The 26,764-nt window shown below is 42.9% G+C and overlaps 1 protein-coding gene across 5 annotated transcripts in view; it reads left to right on the top strand.

The window, feature by feature from the left end:
* Positions 1-21,071, top strand: part of DGCR2 (DiGeorge syndrome critical region gene 2) — a 46,757-nt gene extending 25,686 nt beyond the window's left edge. For 3 of the 5 annotated variants that reach the window (XM_031047895.2, XM_013128709.3, XM_031047897.2), the window contains 8 exons: positions 5,551-5,676; positions 6,967-7,186; positions 8,120-8,196; positions 10,897-11,073; positions 12,167-12,370; positions 16,028-16,180; positions 16,846-17,082; positions 17,854-21,071. In XM_031047895.2, the coding sequence (XP_030903755.2) occupies positions 5,551-5,676; positions 6,967-7,186; positions 8,120-8,196; positions 10,897-11,073; positions 12,167-12,370; positions 16,028-16,180; positions 16,846-17,082; positions 17,854-18,095 (1,436 nt within the window). In that variant the 3' untranslated portion in view covers positions 18,096-21,071. The remainder of the gene's footprint in view (positions 1-5,550; positions 5,677-6,966; positions 7,187-8,119; positions 8,197-10,896; positions 11,074-12,166; positions 12,371-16,027; positions 16,181-16,845; positions 17,083-17,853) is intronic. The other 2 variants (XM_031047896.2, XM_005147763.3) reach the window with 1 other exon arrangement.
* The last annotated feature ends 5,693 nt before the right edge of the window (positions 21,072-26,764 follow it).

The following is a 26,764-nucleotide window of genomic DNA, read 5'->3' as shown; positions in this document are numbered from 1 at the left end:
AGAATATCAGATCAGCTTCAAGTATCCTGTCATCTTTGCAGACCTGTTGGGCAAAACTCATTTACAGCAGTACAAGTGGAGCAGGGTTTAGTATAGCTCTGGCTGTTAACCTCTTTTATGCTACAGACTTGATGTTTGTTTTCTGTTATGTATGAACAAAAAATGGCTGTCTTAAACTCCAGTGTCTGTCATAATTCCTATGCATACCAGTTATTCAGCTTGCAATATATTGGTGACCAGTCTGTTTTGTCTTTTTATTTATGTTTTAAATTGAATTCTTCCCAAGAATAAGTGATCAGATTATGCTGTCAGCTGTGCTTGGGCTTCTTCCAACATCTGAATTTGAAACCCTTCAGCTCATCCTGTAGTGCACACCCTTGCCTAATGCCACATTCTTCTTGTATAAGTTATTTCTCAGTACTGTTTTCTAGATCTGCTTGGTCAGAAACAGGAACACTGGGAAGTTTCAGGTTTTCCCTGCCTGAAGCCATAATCAGCACTGAAGAGCTGGCCACCCTGGTGGCCATGGTCCTGGGCCAGGAGATGCAAGCAGAAGCTAGTTAGTGGTATGAGCTGCCCTGCAGTTTCATGGCAAACAGCACAACTTTACATGTTTTTATGTTGAGATTGGGAGTCTTATTTCATACAGAAACAGTCTTACTGGGGAGCCAGCAGTAAATGCTTATCTTGAGTAATGTCCTCTTGTATGCTGTTCTTAAGGACTTCCCCAGATACCATATCAGGAAGAAATGTGCAGACTTGGAGGTCACTTACGCCAGCACATACACACTACTTCATCTCTGAGGCTACAAAATCTGCTTTGTGGAGTCCACTGAAGGCAGGTACCATAAAGCAGAAGCACAGCACGCTGTTTTGCCGTCATCATAAACAACTTTGTGTTTTGTTTCACCAAGGTTATTATATTTGGTCAAAGTGACTCTTGTGATTTGTGCGCTTCTTAGTACATCTCTTTTTTAAAAGCTAGATAATAATGTTAAAAACTTGATAATTTCCACACATTTTTCAGAACCCTTTCTGAACTCTTATATGAGTCATCCTTTTTACTAAATTATTATGAGCACCTTTAAATTATTATGAGCACTTTACTGTTGTTCTATTACTTTGAATAGTGCTCAGCGCAGCAGGATGCTGTTCTTGCTTGGCGTCTATTTCCTAGCATAGAACAATTGATAACGCAAAGCATGGAGATGCTTTATTTCAGAAGAATCACTCCTCTCTGGAGACTTCTGAACTGTATTTCCAAATCTTCAGGCACAGAACTGGATTTTATCCTGAAGTTATCTCAAATTATCAGATGGAAATAAAAGCTTTCCAAGCTGTAGTAGGTAATGTGTTGGATAAAGTATTGGCCGCTGAGGGGACAGGGTGGCTTCTTATGTAAATTCTGTGAATCTGTGTGTTTAAACAGGTGCAACTCAAATCTTGGAACAAATAAGATATGACAAGACCTGACTGCTTCACAGTTTAATTTTGACATAATTTGACACAGTGCATCCATCCTTTTGAAGGGTTTGTCTTGAGTGACTTGTCATCTGTGACACAGTAGCTCTGGAAGCTAGTTCAACTCCCCAAAATCCAGTATATCCCCCTTTGAGTCCTGACCCTTCAAGGACCTCCCTCTATTACAGTCAGTGTCTTCTGCCTGCCTGCCCTTTTCTCGGTGCAAAGCAGACCTTGGTGTGTGTGGCAGATTGCAGTTTCTCTTCCAGCTCCGCCAAACACAGTTTTCCATTTGGCGTCCTCTTTGTTCCCCCATGCAGTGCTGCTCGGCACGTGTATGTTCTAGCCTGTTCCCGTCTCAGCTGGTGCCAGCTCTCGCTTTTGTGTGGTCTCAGCTCTTTGGCTCACGTTTCATTTGCACTACTTGGCTTTTTTTTTCCCTTCCTTTTACTTGGTCTGAATGATGGAGGTGCTGAGGGGGACAAAAAAGGCGCTTTCAGCTCTGCTTGTGTGCTTGGCTTCCCTTAATGAGATACCATGTGCAAAGAAAGTGTTGCTGAGATCCTGTGGATAAATGCAGCAGGGTAATCTCCATGGGTGTACATGGCAGAGTATGCACAACTTAACTGAATTCCTTCCATCCTCTATGAGTAATGGCAAAGCTCATATTTCTTTCAGACTTAACTGCATTTTTTTCCCCTTCCATTTTTTCCATGTTCCCAACAGGAACAGCAAAACTTGTACCATGGCACAAAGCTTTTTCTGTGAGCCTGTGGGCTGAGTTTTGGAGGCTGCAATGACAGCACTTGTGCAACTACAAGGTAGTTAGAAATGTAAGGAAACGTTTTTCCCCTTCCAGTCTCCTAATTTTTGTTCTGAATAATTGTTGAACTGTTTTCATTCAGATCTGAGAAGTTTATCACTATAAAATGTAGTAGGAGCCGTCCAGCATGGCAAATTTCCATTCTCAATTAGTAGCTTAAACTTCTAAACAAGTGAAAATACTCACAGAATCAGCAGTGTTGGGCAACTTTCTGGATGTATAGCACTATACTTAGACTGTAGTTGTGCTAGAGTGAATTAGCAACTGTACATTGACAGAAGCTCTGTGAATATGAAGCATGACTTGATCCATGTGGAAGCAGATTGGAGGATGCTTATGTCCATTGTGCTGTAGTATTTGAGGGGAGAAAAAAGAAATTTATACCCCATGAATTTTTCCTTGAACCCATTTTTCCCTTTTCCCCACCAGCTGACAATCAAATTTCTTTTCTGGTATAATTGTATGAAGTCAAGGGAAACAGGACTCTGTCTTGGCTAGTAAAAATATTGCTGTTGGTTATAGTAGCTAGAAGAATAAAGGGCTTGGAAAATAGCTGATCTTCCAAAATCTGATAGCTTTCAAAATACTATATATGCACGTAAGCAATAAAAATGATGTCTTTTCTTTCCTGAAACACTCAAACATGGTTAGGTTGTGATTTTCTGGCTTAGGTTGTTATCTTAAAGCTTTGTCTGTGGCACTATTAATTTATCTTTAAAGATAAAAATACCTCTGTGAAGGAAGCGTTAACAGCAGAGCACATAGAAAACTTTTCTGCAGAGTGCTGAAAAAGTACAATAGAAAACCAGTCCAATTACGCCTTTGCCACCAGGATCTGCAGTGACTTTTCATGGCAGTCAGGTAACTTCGAGGCTTGTTAGCATCTCTTTCTTTATTGCCCTGGAAATACTTGTCATTGTTGCTTTTCTCAGACTGAAAATTCAGGTCAAATAGAAGCAATTTAATATTTGAAGAGCACTAGTTTATAAAGCAGCCGACAGTGTTGGGCTTGAAGGAAAAGTGACTTGTGGTGGCTGCTATCTGTCTCTTCAGTCCTGCCTGGTTTCAGCAGCAAGTCTGCTGACGTGGGCAGATGCTGAGGAAGGAATGAGTGTCCTGCTTCCTGGGTGAGGACCAATTGAACTTGCTCTGTGTGGGATCTGTGTAGCTATTTTTCAGAGCATCTGGCATAAATTCTGTCACTTTAAGATGCTAACCCAAGTAACCCTTTCTTAACCTCGCGTGTTAAAACCTGTGAACTTCTGCTTTATTCCCCAGGGGAGGTGGATTGTTAAGTCCTCGTGGGCGTTCTGTTTAGCCATGGAGGGTCAGCCATATGGTGTTGCATCTGCTCTCACTTCTGAAAGGGAACTAATTCTTTGTGTGTTTGATTCTTACTGGTTCTTTGGGTTTAGTTGTTACCATTTAATGCCATGGGAAAATAGAGCTTTCCATGCTGAGCTCAGTTCATCTTTGATAAAGTGTTCTGCATTGGTGTTATTTTTAAAGTCTTGCTATAATTAAAGGTTTGCTTTTTTAGTGTCAGTACTGCTCTGAAAATCACAGTGTAAATACTGCTACTGAGCCATTAGGATTAAGAACAAATTCTAAAACTAGATTAGTCTTTAAAATAATAAAAAATAATCAGCCATCTTCACTGTCAAATTATTTTACCATCTTATGCCCTTTGAAATGTGGACTAACTGAATTTCTTGGCACTAACTTCTTGCCTGTGATAAATAGCATATTTTAATACTGAACAGTAGAATTACTACTTTATTCCTGTAAGGCCATGTGAGTGTATTATGTACGGCCATTTCTTAATGGGCTATCTCTGTAGACATGTAATTCCTAGGATAACGTGATAATTAAATATCCCTTGCTTATCCCATTAACCCAGGGCAAACTCAGTATGCTCGAGCCAGATGAATGCAAAGCTATTCTGCTGTTCCTAGGCTCTAGCTAGTAATTCTTTTTGCTCATCTGTGCTAACATTTGTTCCAAGGAGTGCACTGTTTAATGGTGGGTCTTCTGGAGATCTTTCCCCCCAGGTAATACAGCAAACAGTCTGCAACCCTGGATTTAAATTATCATGAAATTGCTGTGGACCTCTTGCTTTTTAAAGGTAGTCTGAAAAGAGAAATTTTATTGACATGGTTTTGAACATATTTCAAATGGATGTAGTTAAACCTGTTGAAGATGACTGTGTAGCCCCTCTTTATTTGGGATCATGACTGGTTTATTTGGTTTAGCTAGGCTAAATAGAGCTAATCAGCTTTAAAGGAAAATAAGCTGATCTCTTTATATAGAAATGGATGTCTGCAGTAGCTCTTTGTGCTGGTTAACTGTATTACTTTAATAACATCTAAAAATATTAGATAATGTACTAGCAGATATTTCTAATGCTTACATTCTTGGATTCTTCATTTTTCTCTTTGTAAGGTTAATCCCTTGTTTCCAGGCTAATCTTTCCCAGTGTTCATCTCCATCTTTCTTAAAGGTTTCTCCCCACCACTGTGCCAGCCTCCTAGGGTCTTGCTAGTTTTGCTGGCTACAGCCCATCCTGCAGTGTCTCCACCTGAACTCCTGGTAGGCATGTGGAGCTCCAAGCCCTTTTTCTGGAATAACATCATGCATTGTGTTCTTCCTAAGTTATTGAACCCAGTTGTTGTGCACACTTGTTAGAAGCCATGACGCTGAGGTGAGGGTGTGTATGTGTTTTGCTTCAGAAATAGCAAACATTTCCTTTAGAAACGTGACAGTGAATAAAAAACCTTGTTCTTCTGGCTGAAGATAGGTTTCCTTTTGTGGTTTTAATTTTGTCCTAGGACTCAGAGAATGTGTTGGAAAGAGCATTGGAAAAGTTGTCTTATCCTTAACCCTTGAACACACAACTGCGAAACGAAGCAGGTAGAGTGTAGGTAGCTCTGTAAACAAGAACAGATAAAATGCACTGGGGATGATGTGTTTGCTGCAACAATTGAGATGATGAGCGTCAAGTCCTGTGTATGACTGCAGGCTGTTGAGAATCTGCCAGAACATTTTGCTTACTCTGCAAGACTCATGTAATGACTTGTTGGTTCTTTTCAATTGTAAGTATTTTGGTTACGCATCATGTGAAATGGCCAAGCAGGGGTTTACCATCTTGGTTTACCTACATTACTTATTGTATATGTCTTGAACTAAACCCACAGAAATATTAATAAAATGAAATCTGCCTTTGCTTGCATCTTTCACCAGTACTGACTATGCCTTCTGGTCCCCAGGACTGACAGGGGACCAGCGAACTTACCATGGGAAGGAGAATGTGGACCCCAGGCACAATCGAGGGAGAGGAGGAGAGACAACCCGCTTTCACACTGTCAATGTGGCACAACCTGTCCGATTTAGCAGTAAGTTGCAGACTGGGAAAACTGGGCCATCTTCCTGCTAATTAATTTACCAATTTAGGCTACTTTTTTTTAAGGGCAAATTAATAGATTTTACTCTTGCATGGCTTTTTGACCAGATTTTCTTAACATGCACTGCTTAAGGTTTTTGTACATTTCTTTTATATGAATATGTTGTGCATATTAGATATTGGTATATTCTGTGTATATTCCGTATATTCTATGTACCATCTTAGTGATGCTGCTGTATACTGTCCCTTCTTAGTGATGTGAACAGTAGATCTTAAATGAGCCCATATAAATGAAGGGTAAACAAAGATATTTAGTTCAAGGGCCTCAAATCTGTTTATATATCACTATTTGATGATAAAGATCACTGTTTCTGAAGGGAATAAAGAGGCTTGTGAACAGGAACTCTGAATGCATGTAACAAACATGAAACAGTTTGTGTATTTGAAGTTCTTAAGTGTTGTGCAAAATTAACACTGCAAGTGCAGGTGCTAATATAATTTCCTGTCTTTTAAATTTCATCTGCCTGTCTCTGTGTTTCTCTCTATTGGTTACACATCACCCCCAGGAATGCCTGTCAAAAGTCCCTGGGCCTGTGTCATCCAGAAATGTCTCAAGGCTTTTGCTGGATGTTCCCTCAGTTGAGTTAACTGAAAGACAGCAGAGACAGCAGTTCACACTGTCATCTTGTTGCTAAAGATCCAGTTTGCAGTGATGTTTTTCCAAGGCAAACAACAGTTGCCCCAGAACCCCCATTGTCTTTAATTATCGACTATGGGAGCAGGATTATGTGAATACTCCTGGGACTGTCTGTAAAAGTAGGTTGAAAACTTCACAGCATGTTGGATATATTGCTAACCACCTAACAGAAAGACACAGTCATTAAGTTGACCACCTCTGGTTTTTTCTTCCTGCTTCTTGCTGCTTGTTTTGACTTGGATTGATCGAACTGATTGGTTTTACAAAGATGTGCAGGGAAATATCTTCCACAGTAGATCATCAGCCTTCATTAAAGGGTTTAAAGGCTGTCACCGTGCAATGAAACATTACTTGGAGTTGCATCTTTTAAAATATATTCAGAACAATTTTCCTTTATCAAAAGCCATAGTAAAGCACATCTTCTGTGATCTGTAATAATGCATCTCCTCCTGGTGAGAGGAAGTATATGCAGTATGTTGTGCGAACACACCCAGGTGATTACGCATTGTATTGTCATAAACTGATAGGGATACATTATCTTGAAGATCCTAATTTGGGGGGAATGGTTTCCCTTCTATTCTTCATGTTTCCTAGGAAAGTGCCCAACAGGATGGCACCACTATGAGGGCACAGCCAGCTGTTACAGAGTGTATTTAAATGGAGAGAACTACTGGGACGCTGTGCAGACATGTCAGCGGGTGAATGGATCCCTCGCCACCTTCACAGCAGACCAGGAGCTAAGGTTTATCCTGGCACAGGAGTGGGACTTGGAAGAAAAAACATTTGTAAGGAAGGACCAGCGTAGGTGAGTGAGAAGGAAAGGACAAAGATCTCGTATTACATGAGAATGGTTTCTGTGCAATGCGAATGCTGATAGTTCAGTTTGCTTACAAAATCTAATGGTAAAATTGACTTGAGGCTACTACCCAGTATGAGTGTGCTGGTTGGTAGTTTGGCAGCGGCCATCTGTATTTTATGTTTAAATTAACATTCAGAGATAGGCTACAATTCAGCAGTCTTTTTATCTTCAGGCTGTCTCAGCAATGTACTAGTGTTCTTGAACTGCAGCAGGGAAGATTGACTTTACAGTGACTTATTGCTGCCCTGGCTTGTGTAGAAATAATTATTTAAAACTCAACAGAATTCACGCTTCCTGTAAGTCCTATGAAAGACTGCAAGTTTGAGAGTGAAGTAAAAAGCCATTTTGAATTGTAAGAACGTTGTGGCTTTAGATATTTCATACTGTTAGTTCACCACAAACAGTTCCTTTCTTTCGCCTGTGGGTTTGTCAGTCTCATGGGCTGCTGTGACAGATCTCCAGGAGCGGTTTAGTCATGCTGTATCTCTGTCTCTTTCAGAGTTAGATGGCTTGATCTGGTATAGTCTAACATTAGTTGTGTATGCTTATAAAATATATGACTTCTGGGTGCTTTTGTGTAGTTTTTGGGTTTGAGATACTGAAATGCTGCTATAAAAACAGAATAAAATGCTTATGAGTGGAAATAAAAGACATGGTGAGTTACCATTTGTAAACATAGAAAACCATCAAGTGTTTCCCTTGATTCTTCAGCTGTATCTCTATATATTGCTAATGTATGGGCTGAAATACTGAGGAAAAAGTCATCAATGTTTTGAAAGTTAGCTTTGAACTATAAAGACACTGGAAGATTCTGTGTAATTTAACTTGTTGGTATGATTTTTGGCTTTTATCTTTAGAATCTAACACAATTTCTTTTAGGTTCTGGGTTGGATATCAGTATGTGATTACCAATCGAAATCACTCTCTAGAAGGTCACTGGGAAGTAGCTTATAAAGGTAGGCCTCCCCAGTTATTACTTGGTTAAATGGCCCATGGAAACTGTCTCAAATATGAACATTATTTGCAAAAACAGTATAACATCTTTCAGTGATAGTGTTGAAATAAGGAAGAGAAACTGCTTTGCTCTACTGTATCAGAAGAATTTATTACTAGACAAGCATCTTATCTTCAAGTGTAAGAAGTTTCATAGTTTTCACATTGGTATCTTTTGGAAATAACTTGTTTTTCAGTTTATTTGGGCTTTCCCCGTGATTAAGCTGAGAAAAGGAAGCCACTTGGTACTTCCTTGTTCTTTGTCTAGATCAACTGCTGATTCCCGATTCTAGTATTTGCACAGACTAGTAGTGGAAGTAGCATTTCTGGAGGTTTTAGCTTTTTAAAAATTGGTAGTTTTTTATGTAACAAAATCCCAACCAAACCCAATCTTGAATTTTGGAGAATTACTCAATTTTTTTTTTTTTTACTTTGCAGTACTTCAGATAGTTTACGTAAACCAAGACAAAATTGACCTACTACCAAAAATAAATCCCAGTTTATATGAAAAGCTGAGCATGAATCTGATAGGCATCACTGACTTTGTTTTGTTGCAAAACAAGCAGCTCCCTCTGCTGAAAATGCAGAGTTATGTTTGTTATTTTTAATTAGTTCAGTTGAGGGATTAGTTAAAGTTGTCATATCATAGAATCACAGAATGGTTTGGGTTGAAAGAGACCTTAAAGCTCTCCCAGTTCCAAACCCCTGCCATAGGCAGGGACACCTTCCACTAGAGCAGGTTGCCCCGAGCCCCATACAACCTGGCCTTGAACACTGCCAGCAACGGGGCAGCCACAGCTTCTCTGGGCACCCTGTGCCAGCACCTCAGCACCCTCACAAGGAAGATTTCTTCATAGTATCCAATCTAAATCTACTCTCTATCAGTTGCTCTTACATTTAGAATTGAATCTCTAAATGCTGTACTGGTTTATGTAATGGAAAGGGTTTTTTTTTTTTAAGCATCAGCACTTGAATTCCAGTATAGCATTTGAAAACTAATCTGAGTAGTTTTCTTCCCATATACAAGTTTCAGTAATGGAAAACCTGGAAAGAAAACTGGCCATTAGGTACAGATCCATAATTTTGAACAGAATTTTGCTGAATAATTGGATCTTGAAAAATACTTTGATGCGAGAAAAGTAATAGAACCCTGCATGGTGCCATGCCCAAAAATACTGCTTTCATCATTTAAATGAAGAGAGTTGACTGAATATTCAGAGGAAACTGCTGCTTCTTGTGGAGGCAGGATCATTTCCATGAGTTCCTTAAAGCAAAGCACCTGAAGATGTCTTTGGACAGCAGGGGCAAGGAAGGGAGGAAATTCCAACTTTTTTCTCATAACAGGGATTTTTGGTCTGGACAGAGCTGTTTATGTAGGTAGGTTTCTCCTGGGAAGCCTATATGGGAGGAAAAAATGGCATTCTGCTTTTAAGGACCTTTCTTTGGTCTTCAGAAGTTTGACTGTACTGCCATCTGCTGACAGTGTTTTCTACCAGGGAGACATAAATGACAGAAAAAGTAGTACTTGTCTTTTATCACAAGTTTAATTTGATGCATTATATAAATTTAAGCCTTCTCAATCCTATATATTGTTTTGTTTGCAAGCTTTCTATTTAATAAAGGGATACCTGCATGAAATAAAGTACATAGCAGTATGTAGACTCATTGACTCATAATGAGACTCTCTCTGATTTCCTTCTATGTTTGAAAAGTGGTTTAAGCTATTCTAGCTTGGAAATTTTAATCCAGTATTGGGAGATGTGGAAGATAAAGCTTCAAAAACTGATAGAAGAACCTAATTGCATTGTAAAAAAGATAAGCATCATACCTAAAAGTGTTTGAAAGGACCATAATGTGAAAAGACTTCAATATGGTAACCACAAGAGCTGATAAAATCAATGTTTAAGCACACAGATTTGGAAAGGAACTTCTGAAAGCATAGGGTAATTTTGATAATTGCTGTCGTGGTTTCCCATTAATCTCTGCAACTTTGCATACCAGCAGATTTAATGGTGAAGCAAGTCACTGGTCAAAAATAACGTTTTAAAAGTTGTATGATGCCCTGAACACCTCTTGCCCTGTATGCAACCCATCACAATAGTCTCTTAAGTTACGTGAGTTGGAAGGACCTCATAGTCCATGCCACTACTGCAGCAGCAAAAGCAGCATTAGAGCTTTGTTCTCTGCATAGCACTGCTCTGCACTCTGAGTGGGCAGCATAAGATGTGGGGGAGCAGCACATGAGAGATGTACACACATCTTTGAGGTGCCAGGTACGAGATGGGTACAGGTTATTACTCCAGTAGTTGAAAGCATGCCCAAACTCAGTGTTGTTTGGAAGGGTGCATAACTATTGGTAGGCAAACCCTATGGGACTCTGGAAAGCAGCACTTGTAGGGATATTAGAACATCACTGCTGCTGGTTCAGAATGACAGAATTATCCGGTACTTTGGAAACAACAGCCTCTTCTCTCTGTGAGTCACCCCTTCCCTCCTTGCTTTTGCCTTCCCCCGGAGGAAGGAGGAATGTTGCTAATGGAATCTAAAGCTAGAGGACAGTAGCCTTGTAGCAGAGTTGGTGTGCATGAAATGAGTGACATTACAGAGCCTTTCTAAAGCTTTGTATGCCCACAGGCTGCTTACACTAATGCATCTCGTTCTAGGCTCTTCAGAAGTATTTTTACCCCCTGACCCTATCTTTGGTACGGCTATGTCTGAAAAGGAAAACGTTCTTTGTGCCCAGCTTCAATGTTTCCATTTTCCTACCCTTCGGCACCATGGTTTACACAGCTGGTATGCTGAAAACTGCTATGAGAAATCTTCATTCCTTTGCAAAAGGAGTAAGTTGGTTTTAGTTTAGTGTTTACTGTGTTGTCTGTTTAAATATAACAAATATGGGAACATTTATTAGTTGTCCTTCCTACCTTTTGCCCAGTGAATTAAAAAAAAAGAGTGTAGGAGTTAGATTTCCACTTGGTTTAAATAAATAAGAACACTATAATGTGTGGTTGTCAGCCACAGTACAGATTGTCACTAAAAGATTACTGTTGAGCAGCTACATCTGCCCCAAAATATACTTGGGGGGAGAAAAAGTTAGAAAGGAAAAAAATAGCTAGAAAGCAAACAAAAAGGGCCTTATTAGGAAATATCACTCTTAAATTGTCACATGAAAATGAGAAAATGTTTATTTCTGGTTTCATTTTGCATATAGCAAATCCTGTTAAATTCTTTTCAGCCAATGATTAGAACCAGGGGTTGACAAAACCAAATGGAGCTACTGACTTAAAGTGGAAAAAATGCAGCTTTCATTCTGTATATTGCATTTCTTTACTCCAAAAAGCCTGATACCAACAGAGGTGTTTGAAGTATTTTCAGGTAACATTTAAGATACCTGATACTGGTGGTGCTTCTTTCAAGGAGAAAGGTTATTGAGCTTTTACTGCAGTTCTTGAAGTTTTTCTGGTTTCCTTTTTCTTTAAAGCAGGAAAAAGAATTGCAGAATGGCAAAAGAGGATAATTCAGCCCTTTATCTGCTTCTGCACCTGAAATATTGAAAAATAGGAAGACAGGATATTACCTTGTCTAACCTGAGATGTAATAAAATCTTGGTATCTGATATTGAGGAACGTGTGTTTTGTCAAAATGATGATCAAAAGAGGACCATTTTGGTCATCCCTGAAAGTGTGCTAACTCCATTAAATACTTAATACTCACTTTGTCAATTTTGAGCAGTAAGTCATCCCTCTGTGCCTCCAGACTATCCATTATTTTCCCCACTCCTAGGAGATCTCTTCAAAGTTGCTTTAATGTGAAGGTGTGACTTTTAACTGATGGTCTGCTTATGTTTGCAAATCATTTCATGTAACAAAACAAAAGGGACTCCTGTCTGGCAGGCTCACAGGACTTGGATATTGATGTGCGTTTCTGTTCTAGGCCAGACTTGTGTTGATATCAAAGACAACATTGTCGATGAAGGCTACTATTTCACTCCAAAAGGGAATGATCCCTGTTTGAGCTGCACATGTCACAATGGTGAACCTGAAATGTGTGTGGCTGCTTTGTGTGAACGGCCCCAAGGGTGTCAGCAGTATCGAAAAGACCCTAAGGAATGCTGCAAATTTACATGCTTAGACCCAGGTAAGAACTGACTGCTACAGTTTTGTCAAGAGAAATGAGTTCAGTGCTCAATTTGGTTATCTTTGGGTATAACATTGTTTGAAATGATGCATCTTTTCCATGCCTCGACATTGCTGGATACAAACTCCCTGTGGGGAAAGATATTAAATCGTGGGGGATGGAACATTTCAGACCATGGTTAGAAATAGTCATCCTTGATGCTACTTGTGTAGGAGAAGCAGTAGCTTATTTCTGTATGGAAGTTGACACTACACTCAAGATTTTTAGTAGCACTTTTTGCATGGTTCCTTAATTGTGTCTAGTTGTCATGAAAAGAAAACACTTTTCTCTTGAGCACTGCTTAAGCATCTTTCCTTGGATTTATGTGCCTGGAAGTTTGCATGCAGGATCACATGGGAAGCAGAGTTTATAAATTATATAGAGGTTCGATAATAATCCAGATGTGCAACTTTGCTTATTGGATTTGGCATCTTGGTTCAGCTTCTTGTTTTGTATCAATAAAGTCTTCAGTTGACTCTGGACTGTTCTTCAGTCTTCATTTGGGAATATAGATTTCTTTTGGGGGGTATTTTTCTGTAAAGAGACTTGTAAAAAAAGGTATCCTACTTGGAATTTACTGTGAGGGTGGTCAAATACTGGAACAGATTGCTTGTGGAATCTCTGTCTGCAGGGATATTTAACGCCTGGTTGGATTCTGTCCTGGGCAAATTACTCTAGCTGATGTTGATTGAGCAGGGTTTGGACTAGATGATCTGAGCACATCCCTTCCAATCTCAGCCATTCTGTAACACTGTTATTTCCTGGTACTTTAAAAGAGCCTAATCTTATGTGAGTGCGCTAAGAAACTATTCTTCTGCACTCCTTATGGAAAACATGGAAAGTCAACTCACTCTTCCTATCACAGGCTTCTCTTTCAGCCTGTTGCAAAAAAAAGGGGGTGCTTATTGGCTTCCAAATTTACGGTCTTTTTTTATTTGTCTTAACTACAGAAGTTAGTTGTTAAAGGCCTTTGGCTTCTCTTTGCTGTCATTCACGTTTGTTCTGAGGGTTAAGCTTTTAACAGATGTACATAGCTAGTGTTGCAGGTTGGTTGGTGAAAGAGTGGGGTAAAAATGGGAGTCTTCCTTTCACACTTAGCAGCAGACTTAAGGCTTTGTCTTCAAGGTTTTTTATATCTTGAGGAACAGTGTCAGCAAAGCATCATCCAGCAGACAGGATGAGATGACCTGGGATAACCTTGTGCTGTGTTCTTTAATCCTTGCTTATTGCTGTAAGTCTTAACTATTTCATGAATACTGATTTGAAGAGCGTATTTCACCACATCCTTCCTGATCCTTAAGCTCTTCTTTCTGTACTGTTGCTAAATAAGAGACTTTCATTATACTCTTGCTTGAGCTGAAGAATCATCAAGCAGTTGTCAAACTTCCTTCATAATGAAGTTACTTCAGCTAGTGATAAACACTGAAATTTTTAAATGAAGCATTTCAGTTTTCCTTCTGGGTGTTTATAAATGGCTGTTCCAGATGACAAAATTAATGAATTACTTTCTTTAATCAGCATGTATTTATCTTTGTCCAGCTTTTACATGTATCTTCCCTAAGCTCTGTTGCAAAGGAAAGAAAACAGTTTACTAATCAACAGTAAGTAAATTAATCACCCAAGGAGAGACTGGGGGGAAATAAATCCTGCTGTTGGGTTGGCAGGTAATCAGTTCTCACAGTGTGAGTGGGTGCGCAATGATTACAAGTAGATAGCAAATATTACTGAAGGATTGATAGCTGGGAAATTTTCCAGTGGTAGGAGTAAGCTGAGCAATCACAGCTATCCTCCCTTGAAAGATGCTTCTCGACAGTTATTTGAAGATAAATAGCAGGGGAAAATCTTTCATGCTGCTCCATGGATGTGGGAGAAAACATTTTTCCTGTGTGGCTCTTGTTTAGACACACCTGCAACTCCTATTTGTGAAGATAATAAAATAAATAAAACTCTTTGAAAGAGATGATACTTCAGAAACTTTTCTAGTGACTCAGCTAATGCAGTTACAGGGTATTATGACTGTACTGGGTGTAAAACAACCTTTCTGAAACAATCTGTTTGTGTTTATGTGGGTTGGAAATCTGTGATGACTTATCTTGTGTACAAGCTGAGTCTTTGAATTTTTTTAATCTAATTTGACCTGACAGTAGTTTACCCAGGTTAAACATCAGGAGCTTTCACAGTGTAATGGAGTGTGGTAGAGGCCCAAGATGCCCCAGAAGGTCCATGAATTGCAGTTGTAGCTGGCCTAAGGAGAGTATGTGGAAGTCAGACTTTCTGCCTACAACATTGCCTCTTTGTATGTTTTACTTAAGTCACTTTATTTAAGGCAGTTAATAGCACTAATTTATGGTGTTCATGAAGTTAGTGTTGCTGTATAATGGAGGAGGAACAACAGCAGGTCTGTGTGTTCAGGAGGGTGTGTTGGTTGGTAGGTGTGTGACTGCATTGGTTTGAGCTCTGACAGTAATGAGTTGCTAAAAGGTTTGACAGCACAGAGGCTTTTGTACTGCACAGCCAGATTTGAGAGGGTGTAATGTTTGAGCTCTTTGTGCTGTTAAATGAATTTCTTGTTGCCAAGAATGCTTCCCATAATAAATACCAGCCTATTAGCAGTGTACTTTAACGATGTATAAATTTGGTGGATTTTTCTGTTACTAGCATTTGTAGCAAGTCAGTGCTTCATCTGCTTCTTATCCACACCTAACCTGGGTGTGTTTCTCATTCAGAGCTCTTCAGTGGAGATACTGGTGCAAAGAACACAGCGCAGTCATTTTTAGGTCATTTTTCTTTGTGTAGAGTACCTGTATGTGTACGTGCTACTTAAGCATAACCAAGGCTGATCAGCTGAATTGTGAAAAATGAATACCTTTCATGTCTGTCCCTGGTAGAACAGGAATAATTTGCTCACAACAGCCTTCCAAATGTGGATCTGGTTAGCAATGGTATAGAGCTCTCAGAAGTTCTGAGCTCCTAGGTCTGTTTCATATTCCACCACTTGCTTTCTGCGTGATCTAGGAAAAATTTAATTCCTGTTGACCTTAATCTGTTCTGATTCTGAAAGATGATTGTCATGTTGATTCACCTTTTTAAGGTATTTTTAGGTCCTGTCATTTAATGATGCTAACCAGTGTACCAGTGACATGGAATTTAGATCACATCTTGGCAATGACACTGTTTAGAGATTTTGTTGTTGGAAATGTTAAGATGTCCAGAAGTCATTTAGAAATTGTGGGCAGATAACACCAGTTCTCAGGCCTTTTCCATAGCTTCCAGGTTTGATGTTTCCTTTAGTATAACATCATCAGCTATGTCAGGGAGATAAACACATGTGCAAAATGCCACTAACCTTTCCTTTTCCCCATTTTCAGAGACCTGAAGCCTTCAACATTTTGTCCCTTTTGCTAACATATTTTCAGAAACCTTTAGATCTTCTTGCAATAAATAGATCAATCACCTGATGTTTCATAATTTTCTTCCTTTTTTGAAATAAGAAGTGTTAAACCAGCCTAATGAATCTCCACTCTACATTTCTCTCTCTGTTACTGACAGAAGAGCATCAAGAAAAATGAGTCCTGAACAGAACTATAACAGGCTTCTTGTATATATTTTCTGTAACAGATGGCAACAGTTTGTTTGACTCAATGGCTGGTGGAATGCGTCTGATTGTTAGCTGCATTTCCTCCTTCCTCATCCTCTCTCTGCTGCTTTTTATGGTCCACCGGCTACGCCAGAGGCGGAGAGAGCGCATAGAGTCTTTGATTGGAGCAAATTGTAAGTAGAGCCTGTATCTGTAATAAGTCCTGACTGAAGCAGTGTATGTGCTTCTGCATAAAGGGAGCAGAAGGAAAGAAATAAAAGTCTGTGTAAAACACCAGGGAAAGTGTGGTAGTAGATTCTAGTCAGTGTTGTACCCAGATGTAGGTCTGTGCTGGCTGCCTGGCCTGGTCATGATTTGTGCAAATTTTGGTTCTCTGAACCACTGCATGTTCCAAGAAAAAATGTGTATCCACAGTTATCTTGTGCCTCATGCTTATTACTGACAGATTGACACACATAAAAGTGAGAAATGTTATGGTCTTGCCTGACTGTGCCTCTGTGTGTGTGTCTTGGTTCAAACTCGAACTCCAGACTATAATGGAAAGGTATTTTTTTTTATGTGATCCAAATGTGAAATATCTTGTATGTGCTGCCTTAATCTGGAGAGGTTAGGTTAAAATTGTGGTGTAATGCAGGACGAGCAGGCTGGGTTCAGGTGGGCCTGGGTGTCGAGTAACAGCAGGGAGTTGACTTGTATGAGTTATGTAGACTTCTTTGGGTCTTCAGGAGACATGAGTGTCTTGGGTGTAAAAAGTGGAAAAAGATGTCGAGATCTGCATTAAACTGAAGAAGAAAGCATGGGATAAATTCACTTACTACTGTTTCTTCTCTTGAAATAGTGCACCATTTTAACTTGGGCCGCAGGATGCCTGGTTTTGATTATGGTCCTGATGGTTTTGGAACTGGCCTTACTCCACTGCATCTTTCAGATGATGGGGAAGGTGGGGCATTTCATTTCCATGATCCGCCTCCACCCTATACTGCTTACAAGTATCCAGATATTCAACACCCAGATGACCCACCTCCTCCATATGAGGCTTCTGTCAATCCAGACAGCATCCTTTGTTCCACTCCAGGTATGCAGGCTTCTCTTTCGTATCTCTTTTTCATTTTGGCTAGAGGGTAGATTGATTGATTGATTTATTAACTATAATCATGTTGTTTAGTGATTGTGAGGAGAAAATATATTTAATTGTAAAATGTATTTCTGCAATGAAAAAGTCTTTTGTTGGAAATTAATCATTAAGCTTGTTTTTTCTTAAAGATTCTTTGAAACACCTAAATTCAAGTAGAATACTTGCTGCAAATAGTTTAACTCTTCGACCTTACCTATTTTCAAGCCTTACCTTGGATTGGTTACCTGGTTACCTAATTTCCCCTATTCTGGTACTTTTTCTGGTCTTCTGGAGATTGCTATTAAAAAGTAGAAGAAATGTCAAGTACAAGAGATCTTGAATACAATCTATCCGGCGTCTTCTCTCTTCCCCACTTCCCCCACCCACACCCCCCAAAAATTGACCAAAAATACCACTTTCTAATGATTCACCCAGCACTCTTCAGTTTTGCAGCTGTGCTAGTCACATACTGTAGAAACCATTCCAATTTGGGATTTTTATAGCATCAAATCTCACAAGATAAGTGAGCCTGATTAGTGCAAGCATCTTATTTATATATCAAAGTTTTATTTTTGCTACACAGTTTTCCTCTTTTGAAGTGTCATCTCTTTGTGCATTAATGTGAAACTGAGAAAAACTCAGAGCTTCTAGAAATACAGATAGTAAACCCATTTGGGAATGTGAAATGATATACCTCACATTCTGATTCTGCTTGGTTTTTGTCTTTTGCAGATGGAGTTCTCTCTCAGACTGTGCAAAACAGTCCTCCATCACTAGGAAACTGTGATGCATCCCCACAGCTTACAGAGGGATCGCTTCCTCCCTCAGTTGGTCCTTCTCCAGTGGAGCTGGAAGACTCTGCTGACAGCAGCACCTTTCTTGTCCCTCCTGACACAGTGCTAAGTGAAAACACTCCAGCAGAAACTCTTACGGGCAGCCGTCACAGCCACTGTTCTCTCAATACCATTGTATAGAGGAGAAGAAAGCTGATCACCGGTCAGAGAGAGTTTTAGCAACTGTTGCACAAACACTAATCCGTGGTTTGAACTTCAGAAGGAATCTCCACTTTGTTTTTGAACACTGCTTTTATGTTCTAGTTTAGGATTGTGCCTCTTGTTTTTTGGCTGTCATTATTCATTCACTAATCGGTTTGTTCTGTAAATATGGACTGTATAACTGCTCTTTTTCTTCCATTGGCTATGGAAAAGAGTGCAGAGAATTCCTTTGACTTCTAAGGAGGTGAAAAGTATGGGTAGGGGTCATATTTTGTTGGGGTTTTTTCCTTAACCTGAGAGGAAACAAAATCTACGTCAGAAAAAAGCTGCTTGGATTTGGCTGGATACCACTGGACCCAGGGAACAGGCGATGGAAAAGGCGGGTGGGGGCAGTCACTGCTCAATCAATTGCTTTCTCTCATGCTTCAGTGCTATACTTGGAAAAGGCAGAGAAGATGGAACTGCAGGGGAAAGGGTTGGGGCTTGTTTTACACAGCGGGAACACTGAGGAGCTAAAACACATAGCACCAAGTAAGAGTTACACAGTATAACACATTTGCGTGTTTTGATCTGCCTTGCTGTCTGAGAACACCATAGGGACTGCAGGATGAATGATCCATGCAATATGTGACAAGTGGGTACTAAGAAAACTAGGATTTGCAATCACAATTATTGTTGGTAGCTGCAAAATCTGATGTTGTTGGGTAAACTTCTGGACCATAAAGAACACTGGGTCTGTGTAATGCTTGTGTCCGTTCAGTAGCATCCTCATACATATTAGGCAATACTTTAGGGAAAAGATGGGGAGCACTTAAATTTGGTGCAGTCTGATTTCTTAAATTTGGTGCAGTCTGATTTCACTGTATGAAGCCCCTGTTTGTTATAACCCCATAAGGAAGAGTGAGGTGTTCTTGTAGTTCAGCTCCTGAACAGTTGCACAAGACTGGGCTGGATAAAAGGCCATTGTTCTTATTGCATGCTATGTTTAGCATGTGTATTCCCTGCATTTCACTTCTTTACAGTTCTACAAATAACATTGAAAAGCAGTGGTCAACACGGCCTATACACGATGTTTAATTCTGATTGGACACTTGTTCCTTAGCAGGGTCCCATAAATTGCCAACCCTCTTGCAGGGATTTCCCCTGTGTCCCCCAAACCATTTATCCAGGTCCCACAAGGGATTATCACAAGGTTAGTGCACTTAAATGATTTTTAAAAGCAGTTTGCTTCAGTCAGATATGTCATCTTAGATTTCCCTCTTCGACTGTACTCTTTAATTTACAGATGGCAAAATGATTCATTCACTCCCTCACTAAACCCAACGTCGAGCACTGTTTTGATATTGAATACAAAATAATCCTTACAGGTGGTTTTACGTTTAAATTTGGACTTCAGTGCACAAATAATTTACGCTTTCCCTTCATTCTCCTCTTGCCTCTGCTTCTCCTTGACTTACTGTAACAGCAGATGAGATGCATTATAAGGAATTTATAAGAATGCCCCTGTGAGTGTTCTTCTGTTACCTTATGAAGGGCACAAGCCTAGAGGGACAGGAAGAAAACACTGCATGGGGGTGTGTGTGATCTATTTTTCTAGTAATGATGAGAAATCATACTTGTATGACAAATCCTAACCCACTGTTGTGGTTTCCCAGTGCAGCTGACTCTTTCCCCATTGAATATGCTGCTACTTTCTATTCTGTTTCTTGCCTATAGGCTAATACTGTACTTGGGGATTGGTCTTGACAATTCAACTCCTTTTGCACAGAAAACTGAGCTATTGAGTTCATATCTTGATGTCTTGACATTCAGACACTTGCTAATGATCTTGAATCCATCAGAGAGTGTGAATCACAGTTCTGGGGTGTGCTGCTGGCACTCGAGCTGGAGGAAGCACTGTTAGGAAGCCTCATCCGCCTGGAGCCGTACCACCGCCTGCCTTTTGACTGGCTCTAACAGCAGTGGTATGAAGCGAGAGGAGCAGTTATCCACCCTGTGGGATCTCTTACTGCCTCCTCTTCCGAGTCCAAGTCCTGGTCTAATGAAGTGGATGGATAGCAGTAGTCAGAACCATGCATACAAATCGCTGAGCATTTCTGAAGTATGAAAATAAAGCGGGTTTTGTGCGTTTTTGAGCACATTCATACGTTTTATACATTGTATGTACTGATTTTTCCTTAGTTTTATAGGTACGAATGCGTGTGTGCGTGTGTGTGTTTCTGGGTGGTGATATATATATATCTATACATACTGTAGATCGTAACCTTTGTGCTGCGTCCAGCTAGGTGAAGCTAAGCACTGGGATATAAACTAGGCTCTTAGGGTTAATACTTCTCTCAAGCTGGCTACACTCTGTTGTAGGACAGGCTGTGATAGTGTACACTTAAGTAGGATGTGAAGTCTGTGCTACTACAATCTGTTCCTGACAAATACTTCATTAGCAGCGGGAAACAGAAAACTTTCAGTTTCTTTTGAAGCCAGATGGAATATATTTGTTCCTTGTAGTATCCTAGCGCAATAACGAAAGGCCTTTTGGCTTGGTTTAGTGTCTGAAGCTGTGTTTTGTGGCTGAGGTGAACAGATGCCTTACCTCACACTTCTCCTAATACTGTGGGAATCTGTTCGATGTTTTTCTATTTTACTTTTGATTCTGTGATGAATTTTATTTGAAAATAAGCTCTGTTACAACTGGCAACTTCACTGTGGCTCCTGGTTGTAGCTATCCAAATGGAGGCTTCTTTGTAGAAGATTTGGTGTGATATTTTCCCCATTGCTTCTGAGCCTTTCCCACTTGTATGGTGGCACGGAGGCTGCTATTGTTTGTCTTTTCCCCTATCCTCTTTCCTCTTAACTGTAACCAAGGGAAATTTTGCCTTGAACAGAGCAGCTCACTAAGTACAGCTCATTTACCTCGGTGAGCTTCTAATTTGGCAATAAAATTGTTTTGTTTTGGGTTTTTTTGTCCTCATTTTAATGTAGCTTTTTCACACTGAGTATTTTCTCTTGGAGTAAGAGCCTTTGTAGCAGAAGACGTCACAACTACTCAGACTTCTGGACCAACTGGGGAAGAGAAGTTTTCTTGACAGCAGTTGACTCCTCAGCAAACCTTCCTTGCCCTTGGCAAGGTGACTGGTAAGCAGTTTGTCCTGGGCACCAATTAGGGGACTGATGCTTGCCAAAGGAGGACCTTTCTGTTTGATGAGATCTTTGGGAGTTATTCTGTGCATTGTTGTTTTTTTTTCCCCACCACTGATCACTTCCTCTGGATGTTTTTTCTTAACTACTGATGCAATGCAAATGTCCCTCCAGAGCCAGCGGGGAGATGGCATTACCACAGCATTCCCAGCAGCACGTGTGAGCAGAACGGGCATTTTTCATGGGATATGCCCAACTGTGGTTGTGTGAAGCCACAGTTCTCAGTTCTGTGCAGGGCTCGCACCTCCCATTGTAGCCTCGGACAAAACTGCTCTTCGGATTCCCCATCCTTACTATGTACTGTGGTGCCATATTGAGGTCTCTGCTGTTCCAGCAAGAACAGCCCTAGATACTTGCTTCTGTCCATGTTATCAGTGATACCCGTACACAGTCTCACAGCAGCCTCTAATTTTTTTACTAGATGAGTTGTAGACTATTGTAATGTTATAGAAGGACAGTGGGTTTCATTCTGTGCTAGAAAATCAAAACTGTCATTAAGATGTACAAAGAACTTGTTTGCATAATGTTCAGTCTTGTCTAGTTTTGAGCCTCAGACTGTTCCTGTGCCCGTTCATGGCAGGTCAGTGATCTAGAAGAGTGAAGTAGGTGGGAAATGTTTTTCTGAAGGCTTAACCTGTCAGTGGGCAGGCTCTGCCTCCACAGGTATCATGGTGATGGCCTGTTCACATGTACCTCGAGATTCACTTGGGAAGAAAATGTTGTGACCAGTAGTTGCTACTGTTCTTTTCACATCTAATACTGTTAAATGAGTTTGAAGCTGGTTTTACAGATGCTTTTATCTTTCAGATGTGGCTTTTCAGTGGCAAAGCACTGGCGTTTTAATGTTGCCACATACAACCTGTGATGTGCATCTCTTTTTTCAGTTGCTGAAATGTCTTTGTTCTCCCTGGCTAAGGAACATGCAATGTACAGAAATTTTGTTTGAATTTCCCTTGCATGGGAAATCTTAAAGAATTTAAAGAGTGGGAGATGGACCCTGAAATTGGAGCAGATGAGTGTAGAGGAGACAAATCAGAGTTTGCTTCTGACGTTCCCCAGTTCCAAATAAAATGGGGGTTTCTTTTTGGAATAGATGCTTTTAGTGGTGGTAAAGATGTGTTGGAATTAGATGATGTTTAAAGTCCCTTCTACCCCAGACCATTCTGTGATTCCCCTAACAACATCCTGCCTGCTACGGTACGACATAGCTTTAATTTGCCAGTATTGTGCACCTTGAGCGTGGAGCGGGTTGGAGCCGATGCCAGCGGAGATGCTGTGCTTGCAGGCTGCATGTGTGGCCGTGCATGGGCTGGAGGATGCCTGGGAGGCTGTGAGAGAATGAGACACTTTTTACCTTCTCCTGGAAAACAATGCTAGCCAACACTGCATTCGCAGGCTTTTCCTGTGTAGTTGGTTTGTGACTGGACTTAACTGTGGCAGTGTATAAAAGATTTTGATATTCTGTGAAATACCATGTAGGATTTAAATTTGATACGATAATAATTCAGTCCCTGTGACACTGGTTTTTGTTTGACTTCTTTCCTTGGGGTTGGCACTAATATTTTTTTTCTTCTCAAGATGCTGTGAGAAACATTTCATCCAAATGCCAAATAAATTGTGTTCTGTAAGAGAAATGGCCTGTGCCAAAGCCTCCTGATTTCTGCATCACTGTGTTTCCTCAGTGTTGGGAAGGAAGATCTTGTTAAATCCCACTTTTGAGCTGTGATCTTGCAACAAGATGAATTGATGCATTTAACTTCAAGCAGGAAGTTTTGTGTACAGATTCCAGTGGAATTTATCTCTAAGTTTAGGAAGGTCTTGGGGTTGTGCCTAGGAGGGTGAAGTGAAGCCCATTCCTGCTATACTCTCCAAGCCTGTGGGAAGATGCTCAGCAGGAAGCTCAGGTGACTGTGCTGGATGAGAGGGGGTTCTGCATTCCCAGCTCCTGGTACAGGGCAGGAGGGCTCTGGGAATGAACTGGGCCAGTCACTGATCCTGCTGTAGCGATGATGTGAAATGAGGCTGACAGCGGTAGCACTGAGCGATGCAGTTTCTGTGCCCAGCACGCACTGGGGAGACTGGAAAAGCCTGGTGACAGGTTGGGCTGTCCTGACCCTCTTCAGCTCCACACTTCTCACCCAAAACCTGCTGTTAGAAGTCGATATCTCCACCCTATCCTTCCTTGTGCTTTACACCCCGTCATGGTAAGGGGGCTGGAGGGAGGGCTCTGTGATGACCTTGTGGTGGGCAGCACGTTCTGGGTTTGCAGAGGTTTCCAGTCCCTCCGGCACCCGTGTGTCCTGCGGGAGATGTACAGCAGATGGCGTCTGTGCTCAAACCGGCCCCAGGATGCTCTACATGGCAGGCGCCTGCAGTTCCCTGTGGAGCTGGGGGGGACACGAGCTGGGAGAGGCAGCTCTCAACCCCCTCGGCCTGCAGTGTGCTGGGAGCTGATGCTGCCTCTCCTGAAAGAGCCTGTAATCAAATTGTTGCACAAAGCTGGCTGATAACAGGGAGTATTCCCCCCAAGAAACTTACTGGATAAATAAGTGGTGCTGGTTTAGCAGTGCAGGGTTGCTGCTGGAGCTGGCAGGTTGGTGGGATGTGGGATGGAGCAATACCAAGTCAGAGCCAGTGGCATCTGTCCTGTCCTGGCAAGGTGCTCTCAGCATTGCTGCCGGATGCTGCTGTGGAAGTTCCTTGTCCTGTAGTGAGCGTGTGCTCACAGCAGCACGGCTGAAGGCTCCGGACGGCGGTGTGGTCAGTGGGCTGGTCCGAGGACACGTCCTTCCAGAGCGGGGAGAGCCGAGAGTGCCTGCACTGCCTCTCCTCTGGAGCAGCCCAGGCAGTGAGCGCAGTGCCACAGAGCCTGTGTGTCCTCACCCCGTGCTGGGAACGGCTCTGTGGGTGGCCTGCAGCACCACTGCTGCAGTCAGAGCTGCCAGAGCCATGCAGAGTCAAACCCGTCTTACCTGGGGGAAGTAGGTAAGGAACCAAAACCTGGCCTCCGGATCCCAGCCTGCTGCAAGAAGGGCTGGCTTTGGGCACAGGGAAGGAGCAGCAGCTCTGTTCTGCATGGTCCAGAGCTGGCCCCGGTGCCGCCTGCCCGTGCTGCAGGCTGGTTGCTCAGGTCAGCTCACTGTTGTTTCAGGGGTGCTGGGCTCGCAGTGTTTGCTGTGGGTCCCCGCATCACTACCGGGGCTGTCCCCGTGCCCTGCCGCAGGCTGTGCTCATCGCCGAGCAGTGCAGTGTCATTGTCACCACGGGTGCGGGCGGCTCTGCCCTCCTGTGCCCGCAGAGGGCAGCCCCCGCTGCAGCCTCCTCGGTCACTGCTCCCAGAGCTTCATCTCTGCTCTGGGCTGACACCAGCTCAGCTGAGGGCGATGGGGGCGGCCCTTCTGCTGCTGTTGGTCTCGGGGGACACAAACGTCTTCCTATAGCAACTGCCTGACGTTGGGAGGGCTCAGTCTGGCAGGGACCCTGTGGGCTTTGCTGATGCTGCAAGATGTGTGCAGACAGAATTGGCCCTTCTCTCCTGCCCTCTTGCTGCCTGGGGACAGGGCTGATGCTGCAGGGAGCAGCCAAAGGTGCCTGTAGCACAGCTCACCACTGCTGCCAGGGGACACACGTGTCATGTTGGCACTTGGATGCTGTGGCAGGGGCACTGCTGGGCACTCTTCTGCTGTAAGCTCTTCCCAGCTTAAATGCGTTTTCCTGGGGGGTAGTCGGCAGCTGTGCTCAGTGCCGTGGGTCTGGAGTGCCCAGCCCTGGGGGAATGCCAGAGACTTGGGGGTGCAGCTTGGGTGCATGTAAGTGCCACACGCTGGCAGTGACCCTGGGGGGTGCCAGGCTGTGTGGAGGGAGATGTCACATAGTGAACATGGGATGAATGAAGGGGCTGTGCAGCGGCCTGTGGCCAGTGCGCATCTGGTGGCCACAGAGCCTCCTTTGTGCCAGCTCCTGCTGTGCTCCCTGCTCTGCTCCCAGCTTTCTCCCTGGGCTAGCAGCGGATTCTCATGGAGATCAGAGTTCTACATGGAAAATCAGCATCAGCTGAGCATCTATTGCCTGTAAGCTTCTCCTTGTCACTGCACTTTCTCCTCTGGATGCTCCCACCCCTTGGTGCCCCCATCCCTGGGGGTGTGAGCTGTGCTGAAGTCTTGTCCCTGTTCCCACCAGCCGGGTGCCCAGGCCACCAGCACAGGATTTACCTCCAGCAGCCGTTCCAGTGCAGTGCTTGCTGCCGTGCACGTGCTGGGGGTTCCCAGCAGGGTGGCACTGTGCCCACAACCGATCGATGGCTGCAGCCTCAGTGACAAGCTTTATATTCCAGTGGCATTCTTTCCCCTCTCCTGGCTCCTGCCCTTGGTGCTGTGACTGTGCGTGTCTGTGCCAGCAGGACGATGGATGTGGTTCCTCCCTGTGAGGACAGCACAGAGCTGCAGGATGGGCTGTGAGCTCCTCACCACCACCATCAAGCACAGGGTGGTTCTTTCAAGATTGATCTGGTTCCTATAGAAACTGGAGGTTGTTCCTGCCTGGCGCTGGTGCCAGCAGCCAGTGGTACCTCTGGGGAATGGGGACGGTGGGGAGCAGGGTACAGCACAAGCCTCTGTGCTGCTGCTGCCTTTCCATGTGTCTTGTGTCCCTCTCTGCTTCCTCACTCTGCTCCTGCCCTTCAGCGAGGCCATGCTGAGCCCACCAAGGCTCAACATACCCTGCAGCCACGGAGGGCTCTCCAGACCCCATGGGACCCTGGGCTGGATGTGCTGCCTGCTCTCTGTGGGACAAGGGACTTGTTGCCGCCACATGCTGGGTTGCATGCTGTGACATGGTGCTGTGGCCACAATCTCTGTGGTGACACCTCTGTTTGCCAGAGATCACCACTGGAGGAGTCTGAGAACCTGAGAGAATGTCCTGGGGGCACCGGGTTGATGCCCCGGGGGGGAATAGCCCAGGGGTGGTCGGTACCATCAGCACCTGAGCCTCGGGGGTCAGGGCTGCTCTCCCACTGCCTGGCACTGTGGGCTGGTAGGCGGCAGAGGGGCTGGTGCCGTTTGTCTCCCCTGGTGCTGGAGCAGCTCCTCTCCCTCCTGGCAGCAATGGGCAGCAGGCTGTGGACCTGGTGCACCCTCCGCCTTGCTTGCCTGCCTTTGCGGCTGCTCCGGAAGGATGACCGCAGCCCTCTGCACATACCTCATCCCTGGAGCAGGGGCCAAGCTTCAGCCATGGCTCGGATCCAAAACAGCTCTGGGGAGCTCTGCCCTGTGCCCTCCTCTGCAGCCGGCTCAGGTGCCCAAACACACAGGTTTGTGCTGCCCAGGCACGTGGGGCTGGTTCTGCCTTGGGGGGAGAAAGAGGACCCAAAGAGCCAAGGATGAGCCCTGCTGGGTGTGTTGTCCCCTTGTAGCACATGGCAGCCAAGCAGCTCTGCTGAGCCAGAGCATCCCTGG

Source organism: Melopsittacus undulatus, chromosome 12, assembly GCF_012275295.1.
Source record: "Melopsittacus undulatus isolate bMelUnd1 chromosome 12, bMelUnd1.mat.Z, whole genome shotgun sequence".
Taxonomy (NCBI): Eukaryota; Metazoa; Chordata; class Aves; order Psittaciformes; family Psittaculidae; genus Melopsittacus; species Melopsittacus undulatus.
The sequence above is the reverse complement of the archived record's forward strand: the minus strand, read 5'-3'. Positions and strand labels throughout refer to the sequence as shown.